Source organism: Oncorhynchus kisutch, linkage group LG29, assembly GCF_002021735.2.
Source record: "Oncorhynchus kisutch isolate 150728-3 linkage group LG29, Okis_V2, whole genome shotgun sequence".
Taxonomy (NCBI): Eukaryota; Metazoa; Chordata; class Actinopteri; order Salmoniformes; family Salmonidae; genus Oncorhynchus; species Oncorhynchus kisutch.
The window spans coordinates 29,402,307-29,416,083 of NC_034202.2; the positions used below are offsets into that span (position 1 = coordinate 29,402,307).

General features: G+C 40.0%; 1 protein-coding gene across 1 annotated transcript; it reads left to right on the forward strand.

Annotated features, from left to right (window-relative positions):
- The first annotated feature begins 1,799 nt into the window (after window positions 1-1,799).
- Window positions 1,800-12,236, forward strand: puraa (purine-rich element binding protein Aa). Its single transcript, XM_020466112.2, has 2 exons — window positions 1,800-1,993; window positions 7,039-12,236. The coding sequence occupies exon 2, from the start codon at window positions 7,108-7,110 to the stop codon at window positions 7,963-7,965; it is 858 nt and encodes a 285-aa protein (XP_020321701.1). The 5' UTR covers window positions 1,800-1,993; window positions 7,039-7,107; the 3' UTR covers window positions 7,966-12,236.
- Window positions 12,237-13,777: the final 1,541 nt, after the last annotated feature.

Here is a 13,777-nt window from a genome sequence, read left to right on the forward strand (position 1 = left end):
TCAAAGCCTTGGATTCTTCATCAGACTGTTTTGAATGAGTTTTGCGTCTCATTCCATTATGAAGTCATGCCCTGAATTCAGATCACATTCGCTGCTCTGCCTCTGAAAAAAACACTGATGCTGAGGCGCTGCATCAAATCCATACAAGTAAAACAGCTGCGAATGGGCTTTTAAAGACAGGAGAAAACCCTATATTTCACAATATAACAATGCATGGACAGACACTTGGTGCATATTGTTTTATGTGTGTGGGCTGTCAATGAGACATGCGGAATGGCATGGAGAGAACATACAAATTGAAATTTAATATAGGCCTATACAACACATTCAGAAGCACACATCCTTCTTGTTTTTGTATAGTGAATTAGCTAAATAAGGCTATAATTTGAATGCGGAGAGAGTCACTGGGTGTGAAGCTGAAAGCATTTACGAAGGGCGACATCTGCTGACCAACAAACACTTCCCAGAGCAGGTGAGGAACGTACGTCAGATTCTGAAATGCTTGCCTCGAATATGACGATTAGGAACATAGCATACTCAACCCCAAGGAAGCCTACATAGCAAGGTCAGACAAAGACAGACAGACCGACAGGAATACATTACATTGGCAACACTGAGCCTAAAACACGAAGGCTGACTAACAACGTAGAAGGAGAACTTATCCAGTCTTGTTACTATTTTGGCCCACTTTATCACATAAGATAGCGTGTATTGGCTCTTTGGTAACATAAGAAAGCTGACCCGCCCATTAACAAAATATGAAGACCGTATTTAAATATAGAAGTTAATGTATTAATATCCCCCCACCTCTCCACCAAACTTACTAAGAAACGCTCATGAACAGCACGCACAAAGTTTGTCATACTAAGAGATTCTCCAACAAATAGGCCTACCTACTAACGAAAGACCTTAGATGAGTATGTGAAATGGCCCAAGAGACGCAGCAGTGCTATCTCGCCCACTCCATGATCTTCCCATGGAACGCATGAGATCGGAGAGCTGTCCATGGTGCTAACCCCATCACGCCCAACTGGAGAAGCAACTTGCGCCTTCTCTCGTGCGACTATTTCAAGTGGTCTACTCAACTGTTGTATTATATTCTGTAAGTGCTAATAGAAAATCTGTATATCCATGAGAAGACATTTGTTAATGACATTTCAATTTAGCCACCAGCCACAATAGGTCTAGATTAAACCGCACATTTAGTCTAATTATCTCGTCATTTGATACATCTTCTGTGGATAAGGACTATAATACGTCTCTGGCTTTCAGGATAAACAGGTTGGCCATATATAGCCACCAAATAAAGAGAGAACCTACATACAACCTCACCTACGCTACATGACTAGGCCTGCCGCCTACTGTACAGGATTGGGCTATGCGGAATGAATCTTTTATTTTACCCCAGGAGAGCAAATTTCACATCTACTAGAAAGGGTTTTCAATAAATAAAAATGTGTTAAATTAATTAAAAAGGTGTGCTCATTGAATTAAGACATTACAACGGGCGCATGGGTTAGTTACCCTTCGGCTGAACATTGAGACAGTGCACGTATCAAATAAGTATTCAATTCTCCGAATAAATTAAAGTAAGACAAGATGCCTGAATAGATTGAAGTGGAGGGATAGATTTAGTAAGAAGCAACAGCACAGGTTTTGGTTCTCTTCAAAAAAAATATCCAGAAAGTACTAGTGGGTTGAGAAATTCTCCTCAAGCTGCAATTTCTAAAGAGCAACAGTGCGAGGCGCACGCGTTTTGCAGTTCACCCAGTAACTGAGCGTGCTGACATCAGAGGACACGCGTGCGGCGTTGAACTTGTAGGCTACGTGCGTCCCTCTCCATGCCACGACTCGCTGTTTCGTTCCATCTTGTGAAGCGGCGAATCACTGACAGTAGGCCTACAAGGAGTTATTCACCTTTGTCTTTTTAGTGTCTGTCTGCGACGAGACTACACCGAGGCTGTTCAGGCGCTCTGCCTGTAAACTAAGCGGGGTAAGATATGCCTATCCTTGTTGTAATAGGTCTGTGACTTTGGGAAGAGGACGACGGGTTTATTTACATGTCATTGGGTTAATCACTGCAAACCTCTTTCTCACTTAATCGGTGCTCTGGTATGCAAGCGATTTCACTCAGTAGTGGACAGTAGGCAGACAGCCTTGACGTGATAGACGAGATTTCCGGTAATATCGAAAGTAGTTGCCAGTCAAGCAATGTTGACAAGTGGCACTGCAGTGAATCGACAGGAGCCATATAAGACATGTCTGCAAAAGCCTATGGAGACTGACAACCTACATCGCGCCCTCTGGTTTTATTCATAGCATACCTCAACACAAATCGTAGGCGTTTTTAAGTCAAGAAATATACTTTTCACACAATGACAATGTTGTCACATGCATTCACAGCCCCAATCGGTGTTTTTCTTTTTTGCATCCTCCTTTGTCAACCACTTTACTGACATGACACCTCTTGAAGTCATTTATGAGATTGCTGGATTTCTTGAGTGTTTGACCTTTGCTTTTAATGACTTTCATATTGCAGTGTTTTGGACCAAGCATCCTGGGCCAAATGAGCCAAAAGATCAAAGAACGTCTATTATAACGTATAATATTGAGCTATGATCCAAGACGAACACACAAAATAAAAATCCAGCAGACAGCGTCTGAAAATGCAACTGTAACTCCAGAGGAAGGTGGGACAAATGTGCATTTTCGAGATTTTACATAATTAAACGGTCATGTATATAGCATACAGACTTAATTAGCGTAATATTTGCAACTGAGTGAAAACATGCCGAATATCCCCCCATTTTCAGAGGTGGATTAGTTTTCTTTGTATTATTCTGCTTCTTTGACCCTTGTGCCATGAAGATAAGTCGACCTGTTGTGGAGATAAGTCGACCTGTTGTGGGGATGAGTCGACCTGTTGTGGGGATGAGTCGACCTGTTGTGGGGATGAGTCGACCTGTTGTGGGGATGAGTCGACCTGTTGTGGGGATGAGTCGACCTGTTGTGGGGATGAGTCGACCTGTTGTGGGGATGAGTCGACCTGTTGTGGGGATGAGTCGACCTGTTGTGGGGATGAGTCGACCTGTTGTGGGGATGAGTCGACCTGTTGTGGGGATGAGTCGACCTGTTGTGGGGATAAGTCGACCTGTTGTGGGGATAAGTCGACCTGTTGTGGGGATGATCAAAAGTATGAATCCAAATAATGACATCAAGGGACCATTGAACCAATGTTCTTATCCATTACAGTTCCCAATTCTTGGACTCATGAAGAAGACGAGAACATTATTATGATAAATGGAAGCGAACACCAGCCTATACAACTGATAAATGGCCACATCTGCGCTCTGAGAAGTTCTATAACACTAATATTTCAATAAGTGTGTGTGTGTGTGTGGGGGGGGGGGTCTTATCAAAAGCTGCCATGCCAAAGGAGGGTGCACAAAATAGTCACTTAAGGGGAAATTAAATAAGCGTTCTTAAACCTTTTTTTACTATGACTGTAAAAAATCAGCTATACAATTGTGAAAATGTATCTTACCTTACAATATAGTCTGATGTGTGAATCCAAAACGATGCAGTGAGATATTTTAGTGAGATATATAATCATAATCAAAAGATATATTATCACATACGCTACAAGACAACATACATTTTGAGGCCTCTGCACTGATGGATGAGAGGGAAAAACAAGCTAAATACTATCATATATCCATCAAATTCTATTGTCGTTGTTAAATCAAATGATTGCCTATAGGTAAATCTGTTGTCTGACGTTTTATGGGTCAGCAGCATCATAACAGTTTCCTCTTCGATAAAAGTTTTCCTTCGGTCTATTTCTGAAACATTGACGTATACAATATCTCATTTGACTTACAGGTTGATTCTTAGTCTATTTGTAGCCTAACCTTGCAGTTTATTCTTAGTGAGGGTCTATTTTCGATATTTCCATTTTGATTAAAGACATTTGTAAACAATTTGTAGGCGATGAGAACTTTTTGTAAAATATCTTTCAACAAATGTCCCTTCATTCACTATTACTTTGCTCGAGAACTGCGAAATGTATTTTCATTTATTAGGCCCTTATATACGCCGCCCCTTTTCCACCTTGAGGGATCGAGAAATGTATTTTTTCAAATGTATTATTGTCATAAAGAAATTAGACGTTACACAAAATGTGACCAGCGATGTGGAAATAAGCAACATTTGCTAGTTGAGATGTATGAAGCCAAATGAAAAACACTTAAAACAAAGTCTATTCAGCAATAATATTAATTTAGCTGTGATAAGACCAGATACATAAAAATCAACTGCAATCATTTTTGCTATATAAACAATAACAAATATGATAGATATAGGTGCATCTGCCGCTGGTGTCAACGTCACTTTCAAAATTTAAATAAATACAATAGTTTATTTCATTAAGTTGACAATATGCCTACAAAGCACAGGCACCCACGTTTCAGTGTCAGAGTAGGCTACAGGTCAACAAAGTCCCATTGGCATTCAGGTATACATAGCCTAAATGAATATTTCCAGAACAAAACAATGTATATCATTCGATGGCGTGCATGTGGGCTAGACTAGAGAATGGAAGTAATGCATCTGTTTTGTTTATTGATAGATATTAGTTCTTAGTCCTGAAATAATTAATAAACCAGCGCGTGATGCACCATATTTGCAATTTCTTCCTTCCTCAAGTGAACATCAACATCATGCATATCAAACGAAGATGTCTGTGGTCAAACATTATTGGACATATCATATATTAGCTTATTCAAGTACATCTGAATAACAAGGAACTTAATCAAATCAGCATCTAATAATCGAAATATTAGATGCATTTAATTTGGTCTACTTGTTTTTGTAACACAAGTAGACACTTATTTGTATAGTTACCTGCGTGTTCTTCTCTTCTAAGAAAAAATCTAATGTTTTTTTATTGCAACGCTTAAATCGTTGGTACTTTAGCATTTTCGATCAAATACACAGTTTCTAACACGTCCTTTACATCCTGATAATGGCAATAGCCTGTGCTATTTTTCACCAATGTTAAATCAATTAAAAAGGAACGTAAAATGACTTAAATTAAGTTTAAATACAATTTTTTTAAAGAAATTTCAGCAAATATAAATACGTAAGATAAAAAATGCGTTATAGTCGATTACACACGAGATAATGTATTATTGAACAAAAGTTACAATTCTAACGATGGACTATAGCCTGCATCTCAGTACTAGAGGTGTCACTACAGACCCTGGTTCGTTTCCAGGCTGTATCACAACCGGCTGTGATTGGGAGTCCTTTATGGCAGCGCAAAATTGGCCCAGCCTCGTCCGGATTAGGGTTTGGCTGGGGTAGGCCGTCATTGTAAATAAGAATTTGTTCTTAACTGACTTGCCTTGTTAAATAAAGGTTAAATAAAATACAAAAATAATTGCTACTTCTTTAATTCACAAAAGCCATAAGACAATAGTAATAGAAGCACTGTTTAGATAACATACCGTACGAAACATAATTCTGAAAGCTATCCAGTCGAACGGATGGACTTTGATACAACGGAATTGTATGACTCATGATTAATAGACTATACATATCTAGTTCTTGGCTTACAGTTGAACATCTTCTATTTCAAATAAAACAATGTGTTAGTTATGTCAATTATCATATTTTAAATATGTAAAATTTAAGTTGAATGTTGTGCATTTGTCTTGAGGTTATTTGCGCAGTTTGTAACTCGTGAGAACAGGTTGCATATGACTGTATCACTAGGCCTACTAGTTTCAGATTCATATCAAAAGACTTGGCTTTCATAAAAATACAAATAAACATCCGATCAACGTAGGCCTAAAATCTGAGAAACGAGTAGGTATCACAAAAGTGCAATTATGAAATGTTTGCCTACGGTCTATTCTAGTAAGCCTAGCCATACTCTATTTGGTAGGCCTAAGGCTACTCTCTTTTTGGTAGACCTAACAAAACGAATGGTAACGGTTCTTTTAAGTAGACCACATTGACAGGGGATTGAAAAAATACTCACCCTTTCACCATGATAGCATGTCTGTCTGGGCATAAATTGTGTCATATCATCCCAAGGTCGAAACAGGAAAGGTTGGTACAGCAACTGTCTGTAAACGATTTTAAAAAATAAGCTAAACAGAGACACTTAAATAAACAGACTTTCTTATTAAACCTGGTAGCAGACCTTCCAGTTGTTTCCGAATAGGGGTGTCACTTACAATACTTAATATAGAGACAGAACAGTTTCCAAATGTCACGAATCAAGGCTTTCAGATTGATTTGGTAACAGTGGCGGTTAATTGGTAGGCCTACATTGGATAGACTAACAGTGTATAAATATGCGTAAAATGTACCTTTTGGCCTAGCTATCCATTTGGGTTTAATACTTAGCCTACTACCAAAGTAGTAATAGATGGTAGGCCTGCATAGTATTTTCACGCAAGGGCAACCCTAACGTATGTAGCCTAATGTCACATGTTTCCTTGAAGGTGATGCTCTGCAATGTTTTGCGGCCACCAAAAGCTGTCACTCATTCTATGCATATGGCTTATTGGAAACATGGAGTTCTTAATTTTTATTTCACCTCTTTTCCCATTGCATTATTTATCATCATTAAAACATAGGCTTACACACAACAGATTCGCAAACATAACAGACCATAACCAACAGTGCAATAACCTAGTAATAACCCCCGTTAGAGGAATTAAGCCCTTTTTAGGCATAGACCTACGATTTTACGAACTAAGGTTTTATATACACGATCCAAGTAAAATGCCACGATTATTGCACTTCAGAATTGCTCGTAATCCAATTTGACAGTAAAAAAATATAACTTCAATTTAAGCTTTGAAGTGGTAAGATTGAATCAGAATAACCTGAGAATTTAGACGCCGAGGAAAAACGGCAATTGATGTATGAATGCGCCACGATTGTATGTAGGCCTAAATTATATTATAGAATTTCCACTTTGAGGCCCCCTCAATAGATGTTCTTCTTGTATTTCCCTCTGTGTAGATCTCGCGAGAGTGGTGGCGTGGCTGGCTGTGTGGTTGCAGTAGACAGAGGGAGAAGGCAGGCAGCATCATGGCGGACAGAGACAGTGGAAGTGAGCAGGGAGGAGCAGCCACGGGCCCGGGCGTCGGTTCCATGCACCCAGTGACAGGAGGGGCGGGCTCGGCTTCCGGGCTGCAACACGAGACGCAAGAGCTGGCGTCGAAACGAGTTGACATTCAAAATAAACGTTTCTATCTGGACGTGAAGCAGAACGCAAAAGGCCGCTTCTTAAAGATAGCTGAAGTCGGGGCCGGGGGAAACAAGAGCCGCCTCACTCTCTCCATGTCAGTGGCAGTCGAGTTCCGTGACTACTTAGGGGACTTCATCGAACATTATGCCCAATTAGGTCCTAGCAATCCGGACATCGCACAGGATGAGCCGAGGCGAGCACTTAAAAGCGAATTCTTGGTCCGGGAGAATCGGAAGTACTACATGGATCTGAAAGAGAACCAGAGAGGCCGGTTTCTGAGGATTCGACAGACCGTGAACCGGGGGCCCGGTTTGGGATCCACGCAAGGCCAGACAATTGCTCTGCCTGCACAGGGACTTATTGAGTTTCGTGACGCTTTGGCAAAACTCATTGACGACTACGGAGTAGATGACGAACCTGCCGAGTTGCCAGAGGGGACCTCCTTGACAGTGGACAACAAACGCTTTTTCTTCGACGTGGGCTCCAATAAGTACGGAGTGTTCATGAGGATAAGCGAGGTGAAGCCAACATACCGCAACTCTATCACGGTGCCCTACAAAGTGTGGTCCAAATTTGGAAATACGTTCTGTAAATACGCGGAGGAGATGAAGAAGATCCAGGAGAAACAGCGGGAGAAAAGGGCATGTGAAATGCAGCAACAAGAGGAGATGCATGCTGATGATGCAGACGAGGATTGATATATAGAGCATAAACATGCAAGAAAATAATCGAAATAACAAAAAGAGAAATTATAATAACTTTACTGTAAAAAGAAAGAAATCTAAAGATTTAACTGTAACTGTTTAACTCCAAGGGAGCACCACCCACAAAAAAATAAACCTCCACAAACTGACAGTTATGACATGTTGTCACCCATCGCTGGATGTTACCCACTTTACCCACCATTAATACAGTAAGCGGCTGCTAAACAAAGTAATAACATTATATATGAACCGTGTTTCCTACTTGATGATAAAGAACTGAGTGTTTATTTCTCTTATTAACCAATAACTTTTGTACACGTTAAAGATATTATTAGTGTTTGCAATGTTCAAATGGAATTATTGCCGAGTTATGAGAAACAAGTCCTTTTCATTTGACTTCAGCACAAAATCAGATATTTTAGTTTTTTTTAACCAAAATGTAAAACCTTTTTAAGAGGTTGACATAGTGTAGGTCTACTTGCCACCCTATTTACTTGTACCTGTGAGTAGAGATTTGTTTACACATAAATCATATGAGGGCTAGGCCTGCTTTGGAATTTAGTTTAGATGTCATGCAGTCTGCCTATGTACTTTTTTCAATGTCACGCAACGAAATAAGTGCTCTCTCTCTCTCTCTCGTGCAATATGCATTGAACTCGGAACACATTGAACTGGTCAATGGAACTCGACATGAAAACTTTCAAAAGGAATATTTACTGTTGTAACTTTTGTTTCAATTGAAAGTCTCGTCATGCAGATAGTCTATAGTATAACGATCTTTGTGTCTCGTCATGCAGATAGTCTATAGTATAACTATCTTTGTGTCTCGTCATGCAGATAGTCTATAGTATAACGATCTTTGTGTCTCGTCATGCAGATAGTCTATAGTATAACGATCTTTGTGTCTCGTCATGCAGATCGTCTATAGTATAACGATCTTTGTGTCTCGTCATGCAGATAGTCTATAGTATAACTATCTTTGTGTCTCGTCATGCAGATAGTCTATAGTATAACTATCTTTGTGTCTCGTCATGCAGATAGTCTATAGTATAACGATCTTTGTGTCTCGTCATGCAGATAGTCTATAGTATAACTATCTTTGTGTCTCGTCATGCAGATAGTCTATAGTATAACTATCTTTGTGTCTCGTCATGCAGATAGTCTATAGTATAACTATCTTTGTGTCTCGTCATGCAGATAGTCTATAGTATAACTATCTTTGTGTCTCGTCATGCAGATCGTCTATAGTATAAAGATCTTTGTGTCTCGTCATGCAGATATACTATAGTATAACGATCTTTGTGTCTCGTCATGCAGATATACTATAGTATAACGATCTTTGTGTCTCGTCATGCAGATATACTATAGTATAACGATCTTTGTGTCTCGTCATGCAGATATACTATAGTATAACGATCTTTGTGTCTCGTCATGCAGATATACTATAGTATAACGATCTTTGTGTCTCGTCATGCAGATCGTCTATAGTATAACGATCTTTGTGTCTCGTCATGCAGATCGTCTATAGTATAACGATCTTTGTCTCGTCATGCAGATCGTCTATAGTATAACGATCTTTGTGTCTCGTCATGCAGATAGTCTATAGTATAACGATCTTTGTGTCTCGTCATGCAGATCGTCTATAGTATAACGATCTTTGTGTCTCGTCATGCAGATCGTTATACTATAGACTATCTTTGTGTCTCGTCATGCAGATCGTTATACTATAGACTATCTTTGTGTCTCGTCATGCAGATCGTCTATAGTATAACGATCTTTGTGTCTCGTCATGCAGATCGTTATACTATAGACTATCTTTGTGTCTCGTCATGCAGATCGTTATACTATAGACTATCTTTGTGTCTCGTCATGCAGATCGTTATACTATAGACTATCTTTGTCTCGTCATGCAATGTTTTTTTTTTTTTAAAGGTACGGTCTTAGATTAAGGAAGTGCAGTGACAACATGCAGCAAATGACATGAGAAGTGGTTGAGAACAGCATATTTGTCATATAGACCACTCAACCCTGCTAGCACCACCTAATTGGCATCATGGTCTATTGATAGTGCTGATAAAAATAAAAAAAAGTCAAGCATGGTTTTGAGAATCTGAAATGTATGTCAACATCAGCGCTTATGAATAAGAGGTTTTCTGTTGGGCAATTTGACACACAAAGGACCAGCAAATATCAGCCAACCAATAAGATGCCAATGTACCAATGAGTGCTGTTGCTGCATGTTTACCTGTACAAAGCCTGATATTGGTTTTCACACATTGTGGCTCAAGGACACCTCTCCAAGCAGCTTGTCATCCCTGTAAATGCTCAACTGATCTTCAGATTGAATAGCTGTTGTTTCCAAAGAAGCTGGAAACAACAGATCATGTCAGATTTGTCCCAGTATTTAGTGAAAAGATGGCCTGGCATATTGGATGGAATATGAAGCAGCAGGCCTAACTGTCCTTGAGCCCCTCTGGTTAAAGCCACTGGTGTAAATGGTACATGGATGGGAGAGTCCTCGGCATATAAACAACCTGGTGCCTTAAACACTCCGCATGATTACATGTTGGCCTGATGCTTTGGATCACAGTTTGGGGTTTTAGTTTTTTTCCCATATTGCTTTTCCGTGTGCCGCAGCACAACTTGTGGTGCCAAGGGGTTCTTTAAGGACCCATCCGGAAGGAAAAGGGGCAGATTACAAAGCTTTTTCTGCCACCTTTCCCCCTTTCCCAATCTCACTCTCATCCCCAAGCCATCCAGGTATCGGCCTACATGTAAATGTGGAAGGGGGTGGTCACCTAGAAGACAATGCATAGGAGGCTGCTCTTCACAGGCCCAGCCTGGCGAGGTGGAGCAGAGAGCAGTTGCTGACTGGTAACATCACTGTGGACTGGATTGAGGCTTGTTGGAGGCCCCCTTGTGACGCTCTCTGTGTGTAGTTCTATGGCTTTGGCAGTAATGTGTCATTTGTAAGTTGCTAAAGACCTCAATTAGGGGGAGTAGTAAGCATGTCGTATTTTGTTTTAGTTTTTAGTTTTTTAGTTTCAACTTTTCAGCGTTATTCCACATCGTTTGTCATTTTGAATGTTTGTTTTTTTGCTCACAAAGGATATTTTCTTTTCAGTGCAACATTTCATTACTGTGTGCAATATCCTATGTGCCGATTCATGGCAATATGTATATCAATTAAATATATGATTAATATTTGAACGCATGTGGCTGAATTCCATGTTTATTTCTCTTCAAGGTTTTAAATGCCTTTATCTGCACTTAAACAGAAGTCCAACCAGGGAGACAAAGTCAATCTAACAAAGCAAGCTTCATCCTTCCTGATGAGGACACACCCAACACCCTAACATTCACAATAACTAACATGCTGAGGATTAGTGTCGTCTGTTCCCTAGGCCTCTATTACCTCTCCCTATGGCTTGGGAAGTCTGTCTCCTAGGCCTCTATTACCTCTCCCTATGGCTTGGGAAGTCTGTCTCCTAGGCCTCTATTATCTCTCCCTATGGCTTGGGAAGTCTGTCTCCTAGGCCTCTATTACCTCTCCCTATGGCTTGGGAAGTCTGTCTCCTAGGCCTCTATTACCTCTCCCTATGGCTTGGGAAGTCTGTCTCCTAGGCCTCTATTATCTCTCCCTATGGCTTGGGAAGTCTGTCTCCTTGGCCTCTATTACCTCTCTATGGCTTGGGAAGTCTGTCTCCTAGGCCTCTTACCTCTCCCTATGGCTTGGGAAGTCTGTCTCCTAGGCCTCTATTACCTCTCCCTATGGCTTGGGAAGTCTGTCTCCTAGGCCTCTATTACCTCTCCCTATGGCTTGGGAAGTCTGTCTCCTAGGCCTCTATTATCTCTCCCTATGGCTTGGGAAGTCTGTCTCCTAGGCCTCTATTATCTCTCCCTATGGCTTGGGAAGAGTAAAGGGATTGGATGATTGTAGGGAATGAAAATATGTTGAGTTTTGCTGCAAAGGAAAAGCAGGTTACAGCCTTGTTTCTTTATTTGGTACGATATTTATGAAGGTGTATGTTGTTCTCCTTCCTGTCTTCAGTGGTTGATGTTTGTAGCATATTGCTTTCCCAGGTGGATGAAATGTCAGACCAATATTAGTTTGAAATGATCTCAACAAGGAATGTATTTTTTCTCTCTTATGTTGCGACCCTTTACAAAGAGGATAATGGATTAACTCATTCGGTGTTGATGCATCTAATATAATTTATGTGCATTTTACAAATTGTAAAAAAAATAAATGTAATTTACCCACATCTGACATAAATGAATCTTCAATATGTATGTGCTTTTTTTCTCATGTGGTTCTCTTCTGAAAGAAATGGCCACGTGAGATCACCAAACTGGGTAGGGTTTCTGCTCCGTGTCCATTTTCAGTTATGAATATTGCTATGCTACAGAAACACTTCAGCTAATCTATCAGATACTAGAGCATCATGTCGCCCATTACATGTTTGTGATTGCTTTATTTTACTATGTTATAATGGATATGGTTTGCAGTGATTTGTGATATGCGCTTTGTATTTTATCCTAGGATTATCTTTTGTTTTGCCAAGCAATAATCTCCAGAAACTTGTAAACTAACGCTCACAGCTCAATGTTCTACCACCATCATGTGTAGCAGCTAATTGGTTCTAGGGTTCCATACCACTGATTTACCATTGTTAACCTCCACATATGTGCAAATCCTAAAATGACAACTTGTGTGTGCAGATCTCCCATTGACATCAATGGGCCATTTTTAAGTCAGGAGGGGGGACATATTTGGTGTGCTGGAATCTATAGATGTTAGAATATTATTGTCACTGCTGAACTACTAGAGAACCAGCAGCTGCACTGCCAGTAGAGACTAAAACATGATTTGTAGGGTTAACAGGAGCTTTAGGATGGACAGTGATATGTATTATAAAAACAATACCTCTGAAGAAGAGGCATCACATAGTCATGATGACTCTTTTACAATCTCCAGTGTGAAAGACTTCTGTTCAAGACCTTCACTGCTTGTGTAGATTCACATTTGTCCTAGGCTACCCATGGACACCCACGTGTGAAGGTCAACTAAATTCCTTTCTGGCTGGTGTTAGAATGAGACCTGCTGTTTGTGACGTGAAGGCTATGTAAACATTGCAAAGAAATGTAAAAGGTATGTATTTATATATCCTGCCCCGTATATGTTTAGTCAAATGTATTGTTCATGCACCCAAAATGGCCACGTGGGGAAACTCAGTACTGCTACGCTGGCAATATTTATCATTCTCATGATCACACCGGTCATGATATATGTAATGATCACATTAACGTAAACATTCATTCAAGTCTGCTGCTGCATGCTACAGTGACGCATGTTTCATGTTGTGCTGGCACTAGTCATCTTATGCTTTTATCTAACCAATCCACAATCTTCATAGTAACATGGATGTCTGGTGACTCACTTTTAAGTGGGGTGGCGTGCAAGGAGACCATGGGAAGTGTCAAAATAGAATCCCTTTTTATTTGTCACATACGCCGAATACAACGGGTGTAGATTTAAATGTGAAATTCTTGCTTACGAGCCCTTCTCAATGATGCAGAGTAAAAGTGGCATCAGGATAGATAATAATCTGAAAAATAAAGGAGAGTAGCAGCTGCATATGATGAGTTTAAAAGTGTGTGTGTGTGTGTGTGTGTGTGTGTGTACAGTGCATTCGGAAAGTATTCAGACTTTTACCACATTTTATGTTACAGCCTGATACAAAAATGTATCAAATAGTTTTTTAAAATCAATCTACACACTATAGCCTGTACTGACAAAGCAAAA

Bases quoted from the DNA above. Each gene is read 5' to 3' on its own strand.
- puraa (XM_020466112.2), top strand. From the start codon at position 7,108: ATGGCGGACAGAGACAGTGGAAGTGAGCAGGGAGGAGCAGCCACGGGC.